We start from the raw sequence: 19,269 nt of genomic DNA, 5'->3' as shown, positions 1-19,269 counted from the left end.
TACCTGTCCAACTCTTTCTTAAATGTTGGGATAGTCCCAGCCTCAACTATCTCCTCTGGCCAGTGGCGGACTGGGTCTAAAAATATTTAGTCTGAAGAAGGGGTTTCGGCCCGAAACGTTACCTATTTCCTTCGCTCCATAGATGCTGCTGCACTTGCTGAGTTTCTCCAGCATTTTTGTCTAAAAATATTGGTTGCCAGGAGACAAAGGGGGCCCACTTCATCAGGGGCCCACTTGATATAGAGGGCCCACTTCATCATGGGCCCACTTGATATAGGGGGCCCATAGAAACATAGAAATTAGGTGCAGGAGTAGGCCATTCGGCCCTTCGAGCCTGCACCGCCATTCAATATGATCATGGCTGATCATCCAACTCAGTATCCCGTACCTGCCTTCTCTCCATACCCTCTGATCCCCTTAGCCACAAGGGCCATATCTAACTCCCTCTTAAATATAGCCAATGAACTGGCCTTGACTACCCTCTGTGGCAGGGAGTTCCAGAGATTCACCACTCTCTGTGTGAAAAAATTTCTTCTCATCTCGGTTTTAAAGGATTTCCCCCTTATCCTTAAGCTGTGACCCCTTGTCCTGGACTTCCCCAACATCGGGAGCAATCTTCCTGCATCTAGCCTGTCCAACCCGTTAAGAATTTTGTAAGTTTCTATAAGATCCCCTCTCAATCTCCTAAATTCTAGAGAGTATAAACCAAGTCTATCCAGTCTTTCTTCATAAGACAGTCCTGACATCCCAGAAATCAGTCTGGTGAACCTTCTCTGCACTCCCTCTATGGCAATAATGGCCCACATCATCAGGGGCCCAATTGATATAGGGGGCCCACTTCATCAGAGGCCCACATGCCAACGGGCAAGCTGACACCCTGGCCAGTCCACCACTGCCTCTGGCAACTTGTTCCATACACCCACCACCCTTTGTGTGTGAAAAAGTTACCCCTCAGATTCATAATACATCTTTTCCCCTAACCTACATCTTAAACCTACCTACCTCCTCCGTTCCTCGATTCGCCTACTCTGGCCAAGAGACTCTGTGCATCCACCCGATTTATTCCTCTCATGATTTTATACACCTCTATAGAGCCAACAATAAATGATTAACATAGAAACAAAGAACTTCAGATACTGATTAACCTCAGTTTTCAATGGTTAGAATTACCTACCTAACTTTGATTAACTACTATTCCAATGCCTATAATTCCATGCTTAGCTTTAACATTTTGTGTGTAGACAGGTAGCTTTGCAGAATTACATTTTTACAATGGTTCTTGTTTCTTGGTTTCTTGGTCCTCCAAAATATTCCAAATGGAATTTAAACTGAAGGTGGTGGAGGAAGGACTTAAGCCAGAAAGAATTATTGGGAAGAAAGAGCTACTTTAAATTTAGTTGCATCTGGTTGGGTGACTATCGTAGGGTTGAGATTATTCCGTGCTTTAATTGTGCGGGGGAAGAACGAATTGCTGTACACATCTGTCTTTGTAGCTGGAATCACAAATTGGATCGAATGCCCCTGTCTGCTCCTAATTGGTTTGGGTTTGGTGTAGGTCTTGTAATCAATGTCGAGCTGACCATTTAACATTTTGTAAAAACAGGTCAAACGGTGAGCTTCACGTCTGTCTTGGAGAGGGTTCCACCCCAGAGAATTCAGAAGTTTGGTAACACTCGCTTCTCTCTCATAGGTGTTAGTAACAAATCGAGCTGCCTGTCTTTGGACACGTTCGATGGAAGAAATGTTTTTATTTGTGTATGGGTCCCATGCTGCAACTGCGTAGTCCAAATGAGGTCTAACGAGGGTGAAGTACAGCTTCTCCTTGACAGAAGTTGAACAATGATGGGAGTACACGGTAACTGCCAAGACACCTCTCGTTCAATGGTTCTTTATTGTCCCCTATGCACTGCACATTGAAATTATTTTTGCATAGTTCACACATGCACGAGTCACTGCATTTTGGCGCCATTCACAAGTGCTCAATGTACAGGAGCCGCTGCTGATCCAGGTAAGCCCCTGGCTGCTGCAGGGCCTCCTCCATCACCCTCGACCGGCTCAGCCCATGACCGACATCCCTCTCCTCGCCCGACCCCCTTTGTGTCCGGCAAAAGGCGCTGGAGACAATACCCCGGTCCCTCTCCTACCGGCCCACTCCTCGCATCCGCCGTTGCCAGCGGATCGCACCTTTTCGATTCTCCGGTCTTCGGGACCGAGCTCGGCAGCTTCTGAACTTCCCCCCTGCAGGCTGCAGCCCGCCAGGTCCTTCTTCATGGTGACGAGCCAGGCTCTGAATGCTCAAACACCTTTGTTGAGGCAAAATAATGCACATAGATGGTCCAGAAGCTTTTGAGGACAGACTTCTTTCGTAAGTGTTTACGGATGATTCTCCGTACCCATAAATAGCAGAATATTAAACAAAGTGACAAGTCAAACTGTGCATTGAGTGGCAGGTGTAGACCTTTATTGAGATGTAAATACAGGAGATGGCCTCTTAATCCCTGCATGTATTAATGAGGACCAATTATCACAAATAGTCCGTTGTCCTCAGTGGGACTGATCAATGATTGGTTTCAATAGCCTTAATGTGTCCTTGCCAGTAACATCATGAACAGTAGAAACCAGGAAGTGCAAATGCTGGTTTACAAAAAAAAAGACATAAATTGCTGGAGTAACTCAGCTGCTCAGGCAGCATCTATGGATAACATGACCCAACCCAACATCTCTGGTTAGGATACGACACGATAGAACTTTATTAATCCTAGGGGAAGGGGGGAGAGTCAGTCTACCCCACAACAGAATGGGAAGGAGTTTGTACAGTTTGTTAGCCACAAGGAAGATCTACTGTGGTGTTCTGTCCTGCATCTTGGTGGAACCAGTCTGTTGCTGAATGTGCTCCTCAGGTTGACTAGTGTGTCATGGAGGGGGTGAGCTGTATTCTCCAAGATGCTCCGCAGTTTGAGGAGCATCCTCCCCTCCAAGACCACCTATTCAGAAGGAGCAGGATGCACATCAACAAATGCCATAATGGGGAGAGCTTAAATTACCTGTGAAATGGCCAAAAGGATATAAGGTAACGACAGCTTATTCAGTGTAGCATCAGTGAGAATCAGATTTAATAACAAAGTCAGAGAAAAATGTAACATGAATTTTGAAAAGCACTCCAATGTTTTAATGCAGATTGAATTGCTTTCACATTAACTGGCAAAAGTTTAATTATATTGTTTATGATCAGATTCCCTAAATATTTGATGGCAATTAATATGATGTATTTCAGAAAACAGCCATTAGAGCCATCTAATGGTCAGAGCTTGTAACTATATTTTAATGAGTGATGTCAAAATTGAAATGTTGATATCGCAATTTAGTGTTACAATGCTTAACAGTAAACCATGACTAAAGGTCTAGACCTAAATCAAAGGGCACAGCCTCAGAATGAAGGAACATACCTTTAGAATGGAGAGGAGGTGGAATAACTTTAGTCAGAAGGTGGTGAATCTGTGGAATTCAATGCTACGGACGGCTGTGGAGGCCAAATCATTTGGACATTTTTAGCAGCGATTGACAGGTTCTTGATTAGTAATGGTGTCAGGGGTTATGGGGAGAAGGCAGGAGAATGGAGTTGAGCGGGAAAGCCATGATTGCATGGCAGAGTATATTCGATGGGCCAAATGGCCTAATTCTGCTCCAATGACTTATGGACATGAACATCGAGAATTTGGGTTTATACATAGGAAATGTGTTTTTCTGACATTTGATTTTGCCATATTTTGAAACAACCTGGGATGGATATTTTATATATAGAAGCACGTTAAGGAATTATACCTATGCTGTATGAACGCAGCAGATTAGCAAAGCCTATCAGTATTAATGGTTCAGGAACAGCTTCTTCCCACTACCCATCAGGCTACTAAACATTACAACCTCCAAATAAGTTCTGAACTACATAGACTTGGGCATATTGGTCTTGTCTTTTTCACTATCATTGTTCATTTGTCTTAGGTGGGTGTGGGCTGCTGCAAGTAAGAGTTTCCTTGTTCTGTTTGGGACATATGGCAATAAAACACTCTTGATTCTCTTGACTCTTCAAGAGATGTGACACACTCTAGGGTGCACTCTCAACTCATTATAATAGACAATAGGTGCATGAGTAGGCCATTCGGCCCTTCGAACCAGCACCTCCATTCAATGTGATCATGGCTGATCATTCCCAATCAGTACCCCGTTCCTGCTTCTCCCCATATCCCCTGACTCCTCTATCTTTAAGAACCCTATCTAGCTCTCTCTTGAAAGTATTCAGAGAACCGGCCTCCACCGCCCTCTGAGGCAGAGAATTCCACAGACTTGGCAGTGTATTTTAAGTAACCATAAAGTATAAATGGCTTACCTCTTATACTTAAACTGTGGCCCCTGGCTCTGGACTCCCCCAACATCGGGAACATGTTTCCTGCCTTTTGCATGTCCAAACCCTTAATAATCTTATATGTTTCAATAAGATGGCCTCTCATCCTTCTAAATTCCAGAGTATACGTGCCCAGACGCTCCTTTCTCTCAGCATATGACAGTCCCACCATCCAGGGAATTAACCTTGTTAACCTAAGCTGCACTCCCTCAATAGCAAGAATGTCCTTCCTCAAATTAGGGGTCCAAAACTGCACACAATACTCCAGGTGTGGTCTCACTAGAGCCCTGTACAACTGCAGAAGGACCTCTTTGCTCCTATACTCAACTCCTCTTGTTATGAAGGCCAACATGCCATTCGCTTACTTTCATTGACTGATGAACAAGGACCCACAGATCCCATTTTACTTCCCCTTTTCCCAACTTGGCACCATTTAGATAATAATCTTCCTACCTGGTTTTGCAACCAAAGTGGATAACCTCACATTTATCCACATTAAACTTCATCTGCCATGATCTGCCCACTCCCCCAACCTGTCCAAGTCACCCTGCATTCTCATTGCATTCTCCTCACAGTTCACACTGCCACCCAGCTTTGTGTCATCTGCAAATTTGAACCCCTTCATCTAAATCATTGATGTATATTGTAAATAGCTGCGGTCCCAGCAACGAGCCTTGCGGTACCCCCTAGTCACTGCCTGCCATTCTGAAAGGGGCCCGTTAATCCCTACTCTTTGTTTACTGTCTGCCAACCAATTTTCAATCCATACCGCCATACCATGTGCACATCCGTCCGAACGTGGGGTGCAATGGGTGCACCTTTTTTTTCCAGAGTAAAAAAAAATCCAGAGTTAAAAAAATGGGGGCACAATATTTTTTTATTCTACACCAGGCCAGAGGGAGCCTTGCCGTTGGGCTCCTTGGCCCTCTTGCAGCCGTACAGCCACTGGATGACCCTGGCGTTGCGCTCGATGACCGAGAGGGCAGCGGCCGGGAGCTTGTTCATCCACCGGAGCGGCTCGTTGCCGTCATCGCTGCTGCTGTGCCGGGACGGCTCGCTCTCCGTGTCTGGGCAGCTCATGGCCAGTTCTCACGGTGCGACCTGAAGCAAGATGTCACCCGAGTGAAGTGGTCGTGGTCCAGCACGAGTTCCGCACGATATAACGGGGGGTAGATAAAGAGTTCCCACGGTACTCGGCATTTCTGTTATTTGTGCAAGTGACTTGTCCGTCTCCCGATCTTTCCCGTTAATCTTGAATGAACATCGTGGACTGTAGTGTTGTTAATCACGTGGCACAAATGATGTTACTTTTTTTCACACACTATATTGTTTTTTTTCACCCGAGCTCTTTAATGAGCTGAAGAATAATCTGTTTTTTTTTAGACAAATGTTGTTTGGTGTGATGTACCTTCTCTCAATATGTGCAAGAAGTCGTCTTTTTATTTTGTCAAATAGGAATAAAGACTGTGTCTCACATTGACCGTGATGATTGTCTTATTTTATTATCTACTGAGAGGTGAAACTTTCAGTTTGAAGAAGGCTCTCGACCCGAAACGCCACCCGTTCCTTCTCTCCAGAGATGCTGCCTGTCCCGCTGAGTTGCTCCAAGCAACTGGTGTCTATCTTCAAAGGACTGACCACCGGGCTGGATGTCGGGGCTGGCGTGTTGCGTTTCAGAGACCGAACTGTCCAATTAATAGTAACAGATGGGCACTCCCTCTCAACCACATCCTCTTGCCTTCTCCCCATAACCTCCTGACAGCCGCACTAATCAGGAATGTATCTATCTCTGCCCCTATTCTTCACCCTTTTGACAGTAGTTTTGTTTTATTGGAGACGCGGGAGACAGCGGATGCTGGAATACTGAGCAAAACACGAAGTGCTGGAGGAACTCGGTGCATTTGTGTTTAAGAAGGAACTGCAGATGCTGGAAAATCGAAGGTACACAATAATGCTGGAGAAACTCAGCGGGTGCAGCAGCATCTATGGAACGAAGGAAATAGGGGGGGGGGGGGGGGGAATAGAGATAAGGCAGCCTGAAGAAAGGGTCGCATGTCCATTTCCCTCCGTAGATGCTGCCTGGCCCGCGGAGTTCCTCCAGTCTTAGAAACTGCTTTAGACAAAAAGAGACACAAACTGCTGGAGTAAAATAGCTCAGCAAGTGAGGTACCTGAACACTCAAAAATGAAAAAGAATGAAAATGTGATTATTTCACCTCCCTTCACCTATTTTGTGTTTCAGCATGAGAGGGATTATAACATTAGAGACATTCATCTTGTAGTGATGTGTTAATGAAGAATTGCAGACATCAATCTGATAGTAAAAAATATATTTATTTAACAATGAGGTAAAACAAGCACTGACAATCAAACTGCTCAGTTACTCACCGTTCGCAGGAGTTTCCACGGTACCTGCAAGAGTTATTACGGATATCGCACGGGCCACTGCGTTCATACAATGTTGCAACGCTCACCAAAAAGTGCTCAAGGCACTCTTGGAGAAATTCAAAAATGTTTGAATTTTCTCCCGACCTTACCAAGTCACACGACTACCTGCCGTTAGCGCCACGGAGGTCCTCGGTGGTCCACGAATGCCGTACTGCTATCGCAGAAGGTTCCCACGATGTTAAATCTTGTTAAGTCTTGCTTCAGGTCGCACAGTGAGAAAGCCCTTTCACGCTGCGGAACTTGACGGCAAGGCTTTCGAAGGCGGCGTCGGCTGCAAACTTCTCCCTGGCCGGGTTCTCGATCATCTCGGGCTCGAGTCCGCAGTGTTCGAAGAAACTGTCCAACCCGAGCAGGCTCAGGAGAAGCGACAGCGGAGGTCGGAATGTGAGCACCGCAATCCGCCTTCACCGGGGCGCTGCTGGCGTTGTTATTTGTGCACCCTGGGATGATGCTGGCGAGGCGACTGGGGGAGGGGGGAGTGGAGGGGAGGGGGAGTGGAGGGGAGGGGGGAGTGGAGGTGAGGGGAGAGGAGGGGAGGGGAGGGGAAAGGAGGGGGGGAGAGGAGGGAGGGGAGGGGAAATGAGGGGGGGGGAGGAGAGAGGCCGGGGAGGGGCCGGGGAGGGGCCGGGGAGGGGAGAGGAGAGAGGATGGGGGAGTGGATAGGAGGGGGGAGAGGAGAAGGAGGAGGGGAGAGGAGAGGAGGGGGGTAAGGAGGGGTGGGGCGAGGAGGGGGGCGAGGAGGGGGGAGCGGAGAGGAGGGGGCAGTGAGGAGAGGAGGGAGGGGGGAGGGGAGAGCAGCAGGGAGCAGGCAATGGGGAGCGGGCAGTGGGCGTCAACCAAAGGAGGAGAGAGGGGTGGGTGGGGGGATGACACTCGCAATGCGAGCAAGAAGGCGCAGACTTCAAAGTGTCAGATTTTTGCAGATTTTCATTAATAACTCGAGAAATAAAGCATGGCATTTTCAGATAAGGCGATTTTGGACTCCAGGGGAAAAATGTCGGAATATGTACAAATTTTACCGTTAGCCTGTCATTTTTTCGAGAAGATGTAATTATACACAAACAAACACACACACGAACAAACACCAAATGGCCTATTCCTGCACCTATTGACTATAGGGTGATTTCACGAAAGGTCACTGGAGCATAGATCCGCACCCACGTGACCGAAAATTTTAACTGGAGTACATGCGTCACTTCCGGTACATGTTAGTGAATGGGAAAACACGCACTTTCACACCCGTTAAAAACATCGAATACGGCCAGTTTTTGAGCTGCAATTTACTGTACCAGTCGGGGTGACCGTGAGGCACAGCTACCTAAATTTACAGTCCAAAAAAAAGATAGAAACTAAGGTAAATTCAAGAGGGAGCTGAAGGTGTAAAAACAGCGGAAGTTGTTATCGGACATTTGCCGTGGAGATTTAAAGATCGAAAATATCGGGAATTATCGCGTTTGCTCGCTGCATTTCATCAAAAGTAAGGCATTATTGACTTTTTATCTTTATTCATTTGTTATATGAAAAGTATTAAAAGTTAAAAATCCATCAGTAAAATTGCAAAATCGCCCATGGTTCTCAGGTGGGTTTTAACATGCAAAATGAAAACGCTTCTGAAGCTCCATTTACCATTTAAATAATCGTAAACTATCAATGCGTTTTGAAATAAATTTTACTGAGATGCAAGCTAAGGAATGGGATAATTGTCAGCTGTTGGACAAAAGCAGGACATTTTATTATTTGCCAAAATATATTTCTCAATGTTTCTTGTTTAAAGCCTGCACAATCACCCAAACTACTTATTTATTTATTTATCATCTAATAACAGACAAGCCTGCAGCATGGAATGATGTCAACAATTCTGATTGGGCACCCACTGTGAGCAGGATAGACAATGTGCACAAGAACGCCATCAACTTGCAGAGCTATAGATGCTTGAGCTGCAACCAAATCTGCTTTAATACTCTCTTCTTGTTGCACGTGCATGGCGTTCTTGTGCACATTGTCTATCCTGCTCACAGTGGGTGCCCAATCAGGATTGTTGACATCATTCCATGCTGCAGGCTTGCAGCTCAAAAACTGGCCGTTTTCGATGTTTTTAACGGGTGTGAAAGTGCGTGTTTTCCCATTCACTAACATGTACCGGAAGTGACGCATGTACTCCAGTTAAAATTTTCGGTCACGTGGGTGCGGATCTACGCTCCAGTGACCTTTAGTGAAATCACCCTATTGTCTGTAATAAATCAAACCTTTTCACCCAGCATAGAAACATAGAAACATAGAAATTAGGTGCAGGAGTAGGCCATTCGGCCCTTCGAGCCTGCACCGCCATTCAATATGATCATGGCTGATCATCCAACTCAGTATCCCGTACCTGCCTTCTCTCCATACCCTCTGATCCCCTTAGCCACAAGGGCCACATCTAACTCCCTCTTAAATATAGCCAATGAACTGGCCTTGACTACCCTCTGTGGCAGGGAGTTCCAGAGATTCACCACTCTCTGTGTGAAAAAAGTTCTTCTCATCTCGGTTTTAAAGGATTTCCCCCTTATCCTTAAGCTGTGACCCCTTGTCCTGGACTTCCCCAACATCGGGAGCAATCTTCCTGCATCTAGCCTGTCCAACCCCTTAAGAATTTTGTAAGTTTCTATAAGATCCCCTCTCAATCTCCTAAATTCTAGAGAGTATAAACCAAGTCTATCCAGTCTTTCTTCATAAGACAGTCCTGACATCCCAGGAATCAGTCTGGTGAACCTTCTCTGCACTCCCTCTATGGCAATAATGTCCTTCCTCAGATTTGGAGACCAAAACTGTACGCAATACTCCAGGTGTGGTCTCACCAAGACCCTGTACAACTGCAGTAGAACCTCCCTGCTCCTATACTCAAATCCTTTTGCTATGAAAGCTAACATACCATTCGCTTTCTTCACTGCCTGCTGCACCTGCATGCCTACTTTCAATGACTGGTGTACCATGACACCCAGGTCTCGCTGCATCTCCCCTTTTCCTATATTGAATAGCAGGGCTGGCTCGGACCGAATGGCCTACTCCTGCACCTGTTTTACTATGTTTCTATGCCTCTACTTCCACTTAGCTACATTTAAGCGGCTTTTAGGCTTTTAAGATACGTGGGTTTGTAGGTTAATTGACCTCTGTAAATTGTCCCTAGCATGTAGGGAGTGTGTGCGTATAAGTGTGAATGGGAGATCGATGGGTAGTGTGGACCTGGTGGGCAGAAGGACCTGTTTCCATGCTGTATCTCTAAATTGAACTAAACTAAACTAAATATTGAGCTCAAGAGACACAAAATTATTTCTGTATACCAGCAACCCTTTCTCTTTCCACTGAGCTGACTACCAGCATTTTGATTTTTAATTATATTTCTTCATTTAGGTAATTAGCCTGTATATATGAACTGGGAATCAAGGCAGATGTTTGAAATGTCAATATAATTCTACACAATTATATAGCAGATGCAGAAAACCTGCTGTATGCCGACTTCTTATTTATCAACCAGGTGCTGATCACATCAATTCTACTGTGCAAGGCTTAGGTATAATTACACTGCTGATCCAAGGAATTGTTTGCCCACACTTTACAGGAGCTATTTATCCACGTCAGAGAGCTCTTTCCCCTTTGATGATTTGCATTAGCGCAAATATGTTAGTTTACACAATGAAATGTAACTGGAAAATATAGATGGATTCTTTCATCAGAAAATATTGGATTTTTTCCAATATTGGATAGGGTTCCGCAAATGAATAATGTCATGATTAGATTTCCCTTCGTTTGAGTTTAACCGCAAGATTAATAATAGCCCCAGTTCTCACTCCACCTGATGTAGTCATCACTTCAATGAGTGGAAATGAATCACTTTGAAATGTGTACTTTGTGCTGGGATCAAATGATAACATTAACTTAATTAATGATAGGGATCTGACTTCAACAATTTCTCTTTAACTACTCAGAATTTAGAAGAATTATTTTTTCTTCCTTTTTTCTTTTCTGATTGGGGCAGGTACTGAGACGTGGTGAAAAACAGCCAAATCGTATTATATATGAACACAATCAAGCAATAGACAAATACAAAAGGTAGCACAAACAGATTAAAATGCCACAATGCTCATCCTATCACGAAAGATATGTGGGACGAAAGTTTACAACAAATACATCAATGTTCATTAAATGCCAGACATACTTTAATACAATTCAAGGTCTTACATAGACTACACTTCTCTAAAATAAAACTAAATAGAATCTTCCCACAAATCTCTCCTATTTGTGATAAATGTCTACATTTAGAGGCTAATTTAACACATACGTTTGCAAACTGTATAAAACTTAAACATTTCTGGACTGATATTTTTGAAATAACTTCAGAAGTTATTAATACAAAACTGGACCCAGACACAAAATTAATAATACTTGGAATATCAGAAAAAAGCTTAACACTCACAACAAACCAAAGAAACTTCCTCAATTACAGCATAATAACCGGAAAAAAATTAATATTAAAATTTTGGAAAGGCCCTACAACCCCCACAATTAAAATGTGGATTACGGAAATGTCGGAGACCCTATACTTAGAAAGAATTATACTTGTCTTAATGGACAAACAAGATCTTTTCCATAAAATTTGGGCTCCATTCATTAACTATCTGAAGGGATAGATTGGCACAGCACGAGGACCCAGCTGAAACTTGAACTCAGGAATAGATGAAAAGCTATACTTTATAACCTACGAACCTATCTCCATTGATGTATTACAGGTAACCCATTCCACCTCCCTTGTTTTTCTGTTGTGTTTTTTTTTGCTTTCTTTTTTATTTGTAACTTTCTACCCTCTCTTTTTCCCTCTTTCTATAAAAAATAAAAACACTAGAAGCAGAAGTAATTGATAATGGAAAATTTTAATAATGTATGACTGATGTATATGTAAAGTTTTTTTTACTATAATATGTAACTACATTTTATAATATGTCTACTTCTAATAAATAAATAAAAAATTAAATTTTTTTTAAAAAAATGCCACAATGCAGAATATAGTGTCAGAGCGTTGAACCATTAGTTACAGAGAAACTGTAGATAAGCAAAAAAGTGCAAGCCCACTCCGAGGTGGGTTGGGAGATCAGAACTAGAGCCTTGCTTATCGGAAGGTTGTTCAGTAGTCCGATGACAGTGGGGAAGGAGCTGTCTCAGAATCTGGAGTGGATGGAATTGATGAAGGGGGGAGGATAGAGGCGAGGAGGAAAGGCAGGTTTGGGTAATGCTACATCTGCAATTCCCTGTAATTATTTTGCAGTCTTGGTACAGACAGCACCAGTCGTCAAGATCAAACCCGGGTCTCCGGCGCTGTAAGGCAGCAATTCAATCACTGCACCACTGTGCCACCCTACTTAAAGTACTTGAATAGGAAAGGCATAGAGGGAAAAGGGCCTGGTTCAGGTATGGGAGATTTGCATAGATAGGCATCGTGGAAGTGATGAGCCAGAAGGGCCTGTTTCTAGCTGTACACTTCTTTAATTTTTACAGCATGGAAACAGGCCATTTGACCCATCAAGTCCCCGGGTATCTGGCATGATGCACCAACGGCTCTATCAGCTCATGGTGCTAACCAGTGCATTTTTTTAAACTGCACCACTTTTACTCAATGCCTTGGCTTATGAAGGCAAGCCTATCAAATATCTTTATCACTACGTTACCAATTTTGCCATCTATAGGGAAACTCCAGCGAGTGTAGGCCCAGTGTTGCCAAACCGAGCTGTGATGTATCCCGATAAGATGCTTTTTCCGCTGTTTCTGCATGTCAGTAAGAGTTATAACAAACTTCTGCAGTCTTCTGAGGAAGTAGAGACATTGTTGTGCTTTTGTGGCCGCAGTTTCAATGGGGTTGGTGCAGGACTGATTGTTGGTGATAGATTAACTGAGAAACGTGAAGCTCTCGACTGTCAACATTGATGCTGACAGGGGTGCGTACACCACCTACTTTCCTGAAGTCAATAATGAGCTCCTTCCTCTTGTGCTTTTTGTGTCTAGCTTCGGTTTAAACCGGCAACTGCTATTCCTTCCTACACATCTCTGGAGAAAAATGGATAGGTGATGTTTCGGGTCGAGACCCTTCTTCAGCTCTGGACTCTTCTTCCAACTATCAAGGCCCATTGGATACCCAATGCTATTTGAAATGCTATTAGACAATCTTAGATGCACAGATTGGCCAATACCTGCACATAACCAAGCAATGAAAGTGAGGGTGAAAATGGATTTCGATCCTACTTTTTGTTTGTAAATTTATCAAATAAATAATTTTTGAAAAAGTTGACTATTTAAATGGACTATGGTTTTGGAATTGCAATGCATTGTGTGCTAAAAATCCAGCATTATAGTTTTCCCTTTGGGCACTGCAGATGTCAGCCACCGGGTGGCGCTTCGATGGCAGCCTCGCCTAAAGTCTGTCTGTCCTTTTCGTCTTTTTTTGTTATTTTTAGTGTGTTTTAAAAGTTTGAGTTAATGTTCTCTAATTTGTTTTATGTGGGGTGTGAGGGAGGGGGGAGGGGGGAACTTTTTTCATTCTCTTACCTTGCTGGAGATGCGATTGTTTTCCGGATGATATCTCCAGCCCTGTGGACCTAACATCGTGGAGCTGGAGGCCTTGCCTGGTACTGACTTTGAGCCCCACCACGGGGACGTGGACTTACCTTTGGATCGGATCCCTTGCCTTTTGGTGCTCCAACCGCGGCCTGCGGACTTCAACATCGAGAGCTCGCAGTCTCGGGTTGAGACCGACATCGGGAAGCTCCAAACGACGCACAACGTTCGACTAGCCCCGACCCAGGGTAGATCGCCCGGCGCGGGGATCTGAGATTCCCCCCCGATGCAGGAGTTTGATCGCCCAGACGAGGAAGGCCCACCGCCGGCTACGGGAGTAAGATTGTCCCGTCAACGGAAGGTTAAAGGCCCCCGACCACGGGAGAACAAAGAAGGGAGAGGTTGAACTTTTTTCGCCTTCCATCAGTGAGGAATGCGGAGGAGTCACTGTGGTGAATGTTCATGTTCAAATGTATTTTGTGTGTTCTGTTGCTTTTATTGATATGACTGTATGACAAATGAAATTCCTCCTATGTTGCAAAACATACTTGGCTAATAAAATATGATTATGATGACAGGCTGGGGTAGTTGGGGCCTGGTGTAGCTGGGTCAAGTTATCTCAGCCAACAGTGGATTTCGGTTTTGGGAAATCACCATTCAGGGAACTTTGCTCAGGGAGTTTGGAAATCAGGGTTTCGAAGTATTGGGTGATTTGGTGCAGTAAGGTTCAGGAATCTAGGTGTGTTGTCGACCGGGGGCATTGAGAGAATTGGAACCTTGGACGTCTTGTGGGAAGGGGCGAGGATTCAGGATCAGATTGGGAGATGGAAGTGCAAGTTCATGCAATCCCATGAAGGGACAGATTATTATGTAAATGGAGAAACCCGCAAAGAAGTGAAGTAGATGTTTTTATGGATAGTTCACAAATTGGTATTCAGCAAAGTTAAAAAGGCCAACATCATTTATTGCAAAGGAATTCGAGTTTAAGAATAGACAGGCTTTGTTAACGTCATACAGGGTGAGACCACACCTGGAATACTGAGTGCAGTTTTGGTCTCCTTACCAAAAAAAGGATATAGAAAAGGATTGGAAACAAACTTAGAAGGCAACTCTTGTGTGGTCTACTATCTTACACTCTAATAATTAGTATGATTGTGCCTAATATATAATAGGATTGTCACTGAACTTCATGCAAGAAAATAATTTCATTGTATTGGGTGACAATAAAGTAACGTTGTTCCATTGAACCTTTCAACTGTTGGACCAGAGAAGACTCACCGGGCTATTTTGTGAGAAGAGAGGGTTGTCCATTCAAGAGGAAGGGTGTACGATTTTGTCCATATTTCTTGAAGTTTGGAAGAATGAAGGGTAACAATACTCAAGCTAATAAGACCCTGAGGGGAATTGACAGGATGGAAGTGGAGCTGATTTGTTCTGCTCCGCCTCTCCCCACACATACACACACACAAGGGTGATGACAACCAGATCATTAGGTATATTTAAGGTGGGGATAGATAAATATTTGACAGATCAAAATGGATTTGAAGCCACCAGAGATCAGCCACGATCGTTCGTATTGAATGGTGGGCAGGCTTGATGGGCCTGGTCGTGCTCCAGTTCTTGTGTTTATGGGAGGTGATTAGCAGCGTTTGGGGTGAGGGGATGGGGTGGGTGGGTGGAGTGGTGTCCAAATGATTGAAGGTTGGTGTGAGAGTTATCTTGGTGGCAGGTGCTAGAGACACAAGATGCTCGAAAAACTCAGCGGATCAGGCAGCATCTCTGGAGAAAAGGAATAGGTGATGTTTTGGGTCAAGGCCCTTCATCATAATTCTTTTCTGTAGAGATGTTGCCCAACACGCTAGGTTACTCCAGCATTTTGTGTCTATCAGTGTTGCGTGAGTGGCTGTTGTAGATCTGTGACGCTTTGAGAGAACGTAAATTGTGATGATTCATGCACGAGCTGTTTCTTGTATAATAAATTGTTTTGTGAATTAAACGCACCGATGGTTGAAGTGTGCAAAGACTTAATTTTAAATAATTGGAGAAATAATGATATACAATAATTTAATAATTTGCATTCAAGATAATTAAAAACATTTTGGTGGGAAAGGATGAAAAACATCTAATGTGCCCATAGGTCCCTGTGCGGAGCACATAGGCAGAAAATTAACCTTGCAATATAACACACAAATCATCACTATCTATAATGCTGAAGAAGGGTTTCGGCCCGAAACGTCGCCTATTTCCTTCGCTCCATAGATGCTGCTGCACCCGCTGAGTTTCTCCAGCATTTTTGTGTACCTACTATCTATAATAATCCAGCTGATTGCAAAACCATTCTAAGGGAAATGCTTTAACTGTGTCTCACTTCCTTGCAAATGAGATCTGACCACATTATAGTTGCAAGAGTGGGCATGACTAAGATGGGATTTGGCCCAATGTATCTCATCACTACAGAAGGCATGTTACATAACTCAGTAATGGTGGAGTGCCAGCTCAGAGTTGATGTTTTACATAGGTTTTTAGGACGGGTGGGATATCCAGCTGGTCAATGGAATGAAGTCCATTCTGTTGCTTCAGATGCTTGCGGATGGTTATCCTAACGAGTGACATCAAACATCGCGGTTGAGCTAAAATATAAAAATAGTTTCGGTCAGTGTTTTAGTTAAGCAAAATGTTGCAAATTTACAATTTACAAACGGCGGCACGGTGGCGCAGCGGTAGAGCTACTGCCTTAGTGTCAGAAACCCGGGTTTGATCCTGACGACAGGTGCTGTCTGTACGGAGTTTGTACGTTCTCCCCCTGACCCACATGTAGTGTGTGTGTGGGGTAGTGTTGATGTGCGGGGATAGCTGGTCAGCGCCGACTCGGTGGACGGAAGGGCCTGTTTCTACGCGGTATCTCTAAGCCAAACTAAATGAAATTATTTTGACAGTAAAGACCACATTTGTTCACCATAAAGTTTTCCGTTTTCTCTCTTCTATACTGGACAGGTTTAATAATGACCAAGAGAGTTTTAGGTTATTGGTGTTTCATCTTGGCCTGAAGTTGAGATGAGGGTCAATAGCAATTGATTAGCTGATCGATTGATTGATACAGCATGGAAACAGGACCTATCGCCCACTGAGTACCCAGTGACCATCTATCACCAGCGCACATCAGTTCTATGTTATCTTAGTCTGAAGATCATCAGTCATCAGTCTGAAGAAGGGTTTTGGCCCGACACGTTGCCTATTTACTTCACTCCATAGATGCTGCTGCACCCGCTGAGTTTCTCCAGCACTTTTGTCTACCTATGTCATCTTACATTCACATCCACCTCCTATACACTAGGCGCAATTTACAGAGGCCAATTAACCTACACACCTGTGCGTCTTTATAAAGTAATTTTATTAATTTCAGTTTTTAAAATTTTGATTGATCGAAGGGCAACATTCCAGATAGCAAACATTCTTATTCATAAAGTGCTCCCTGATACCATCTCTGAACAGACTAGTTCTCATTTTATGTCGCCTTATTCTGAACTTCCCCACTTTTTTTGAGGAAATAATTTATTTCAATCTGCCCTTTCATATCCCTTTAGTATATTTAACACTGATTGCATTACCCCATAATCTAACCCTTTTTAGTCTTTTCTGTAAATCTGTACCACACCCTTTCTAAAGCAGTTACATCTCCTGAGACACAAGGAACTGCAGATACTGGTTTACCAAATAGGCACAAAGTGCTGGAGTAACTCAGCAAGTCAGGCAGCATCAGTGGAAAACATACTGTAGGTACAGTCCATGCTCTCCTGAGATGCTGCCTGACCCGCTGAGTTACTCCAGCATTTGAGCCTGGGGTCAAAGAAAGAGCGTTCACGTCAAGGCCCTGTTTCCACCAATCTTTCCACCACCACGCACAAGAAGCACAAGAAGCGACAAGACAGACACCATTGTATGCAGATGCCGAGAAATGTGGTCAGCTCTGGCTGAACAACTTCTAATCTTGTGTGTGGGCTCGATGAGAAGACTTTGAGCCTTTTTTTTTTAACAGATCCTGAGGTTCGGTTGCAGAAAGGAATATGATTAACGAAAGCTTTAAGCAGCTAAAGCTTAATTCACACATATGGTATTCCAGTCTCTTGAGGTAAAATTCAATGAAGCATTAGCCTTTCAATTTATTTTTGAGTATCTGTACACTAGCTCTTAGTAATTTCTAGAGGATAATACATAAATCTTCCTTTAGTTCCTAGTTTTTACATTTTTAGAAAGATGCTTTTATGTTTCATTTCTGAGCACACCCTCACATTTCTTCACTTTAACTTACAGCTGCAACAATTTTGCCCTCACATACTTAATCTACAGACAGACACAAATTGCTGGAATAACTCAGCGGCTCAGGCAGCAACTCTGGATAGTGCTCCCCTCCTTGAATGAAACAATATACTTAGTTTAAAGGACTATTTTTGCTTTTGGTTGAGTTTAATTTAGTTTAGAGATTCGGCATGGAAACAGGTCCATCGACCCACCGATTCCACACCCTGCAATTTAAGGCACTTTTTTTGCAGAGACCAATTAACCTACAAACCCACACGTGGGATATGGATGGAAACCGGAGCACCCGGAGGAAACCCACGCGGTCACAGCGAGAATGTACAAACTGCATACAGACAGCACCGGTGGTCAGGATCGAACCTGTGTCTCCGGTGCTGTGAGACAGCAGCTTTACCACCTTAAATAATCAAGTTGACATAACAAAAATAATAAATCTTTTGCTTACCTCTGGTACTATTTATAAGTTTAAATACGTCATTTTGGTGTATATTTTTGTTTGCAGGGAGATCGGGTAAATAAACATTTGCTCCAAAGTCTATGAGCAGCTGCACATACTCTGTCCCACTACCATATCTGAAACACATCTCCAGTGCAGTCTTGCGCGACTTAATTCGTGACAGCAGCTTTTCCTCGGTGCAATTAAAATCTGGGTTAGCTCCATGCAAAAGAAGAAGGCGAAAGCAGTCAAAGTGTCCATATACCAAAGAGATGTAGAGAGGACCACTGCACGCACAGGGATTGGAGGCCCAGTCGGGTGCTTTGGAACGGACATTGACTTCTGCTCCATGCTCCAACAGTTCCTTCAATATCTCCACCTCTCCTTCTCTGGCAGCGATCAGAATCGGTGAGCTGTTGTTGTGTCGACTGCCGTTAGGATCAGCTCCAGCCCTGAGCAATGCCTGGACACAGTCTAGATGCCTGCCACTAACAGCAGTGAACAATGGGGTTTGTGCCTTCACATCCAAACTGTCCACATTGGCACCATGAGCCAGGAGGACCTCCAGACATTTCAGGTGGCCTCCCATGGCTGCTAAACGTAGAGGGGTCCCTGGGACACCCCAGCCACTCCGGCTATTGATAAATCTAGCATACCGCTCCTGGGATAAAAGTCCAGCTAACAGTTTGTCATCGTTATTCGAGACTGCTTGATTCAGCTGACCTATTTCCCCATTCTCATCTTCTTCATCTCTGGGCTGGAGCATGGAAAATATCTTGGTGATGTCTACCAGGCTCATTTCCACAGGCCACGTAATATCCAGTTCCATGTCTATGAAATCTCTCCTAGTTAGCTTCAGACACAACCAGGCATATTTGTTTCCCGCCGCTCCTTAAATGTTGCAGATGATCGCTGACATAAAGAAACAACAGCAAGGAGTTTGGCGTCAAAACGTTGTATTGATTCTCCACTGGTCAGGTAACACACAAGAAAGTCGCCTTAAATATACTTCTGTATCGCAAATTGTTACATTGATCCAAGCAGCTTGCTGTGGCTAGTATCCTTCACAAATACCACAGCAAATGCTT

The 19,269-nt window shown here is 44.0% G+C and overlaps 1 protein-coding gene across 2 annotated transcripts; it reads right to left on the bottom strand.

Moving 5' to 3' along the window:
* Window positions 1-14,941: 14,941 nt before the first annotated feature.
* On the bottom strand, window positions 14,942-19,269 carry LOC116979181 (ankyrin repeat and SOCS box protein 12-like). 2 transcript variants are annotated; one of them, XM_033030719.1, is made up of 3 exons: window positions 18,191-19,269; window positions 15,734-16,058; window positions 14,942-15,629 (listed from the first exon to the last, which is right to left on the bottom strand). In XM_033030719.1, the coding sequence occupies exons 1-2, from the start codon at window positions 19,008-19,010 to the stop codon at window positions 15,925-15,927; spliced, it is 954 nt and encodes a 317-aa protein (XP_032886610.1). In that variant the 5' UTR covers window positions 19,011-19,269; the 3' UTR covers window positions 14,942-15,629; window positions 15,734-15,924. The 2 variants fall into 2 exon arrangements, with proteins under 2 accessions (XP_032886610.1, XP_032886609.1); XM_033030718.1 differs by having other exon boundaries at window positions 15,482-15,629; window positions 15,737-16,058.

Source organism: Amblyraja radiata, chromosome 12 (genome assembly GCF_010909765.2).
Source record: "Amblyraja radiata isolate CabotCenter1 chromosome 12, sAmbRad1.1.pri, whole genome shotgun sequence".
Lineage (NCBI taxonomy): Eukaryota > Metazoa > Chordata > Chondrichthyes > Rajiformes > Rajidae > Amblyraja > Amblyraja radiata.
The sequence above is the reverse complement of the archived record's forward strand: the minus strand, read 5'-3'. Positions and strand labels throughout refer to the sequence as shown.

Bases quoted from the DNA above. Each gene is read 5' to 3' on its own strand.
- LOC116979181 (XM_033030719.1), bottom strand. From the start codon at position 19,010: ATGGAACTGGATATTACGTGGCCTGTGGAAATGAGCCTGGTAGACATC. The intron at 16,059-18,190 runs GTAAGCAAAAGA...TTTATATTTTAG, and splicing joins ACTTATAAATAGTACCAGAG to CTCAACCGCGATGTTTGATG.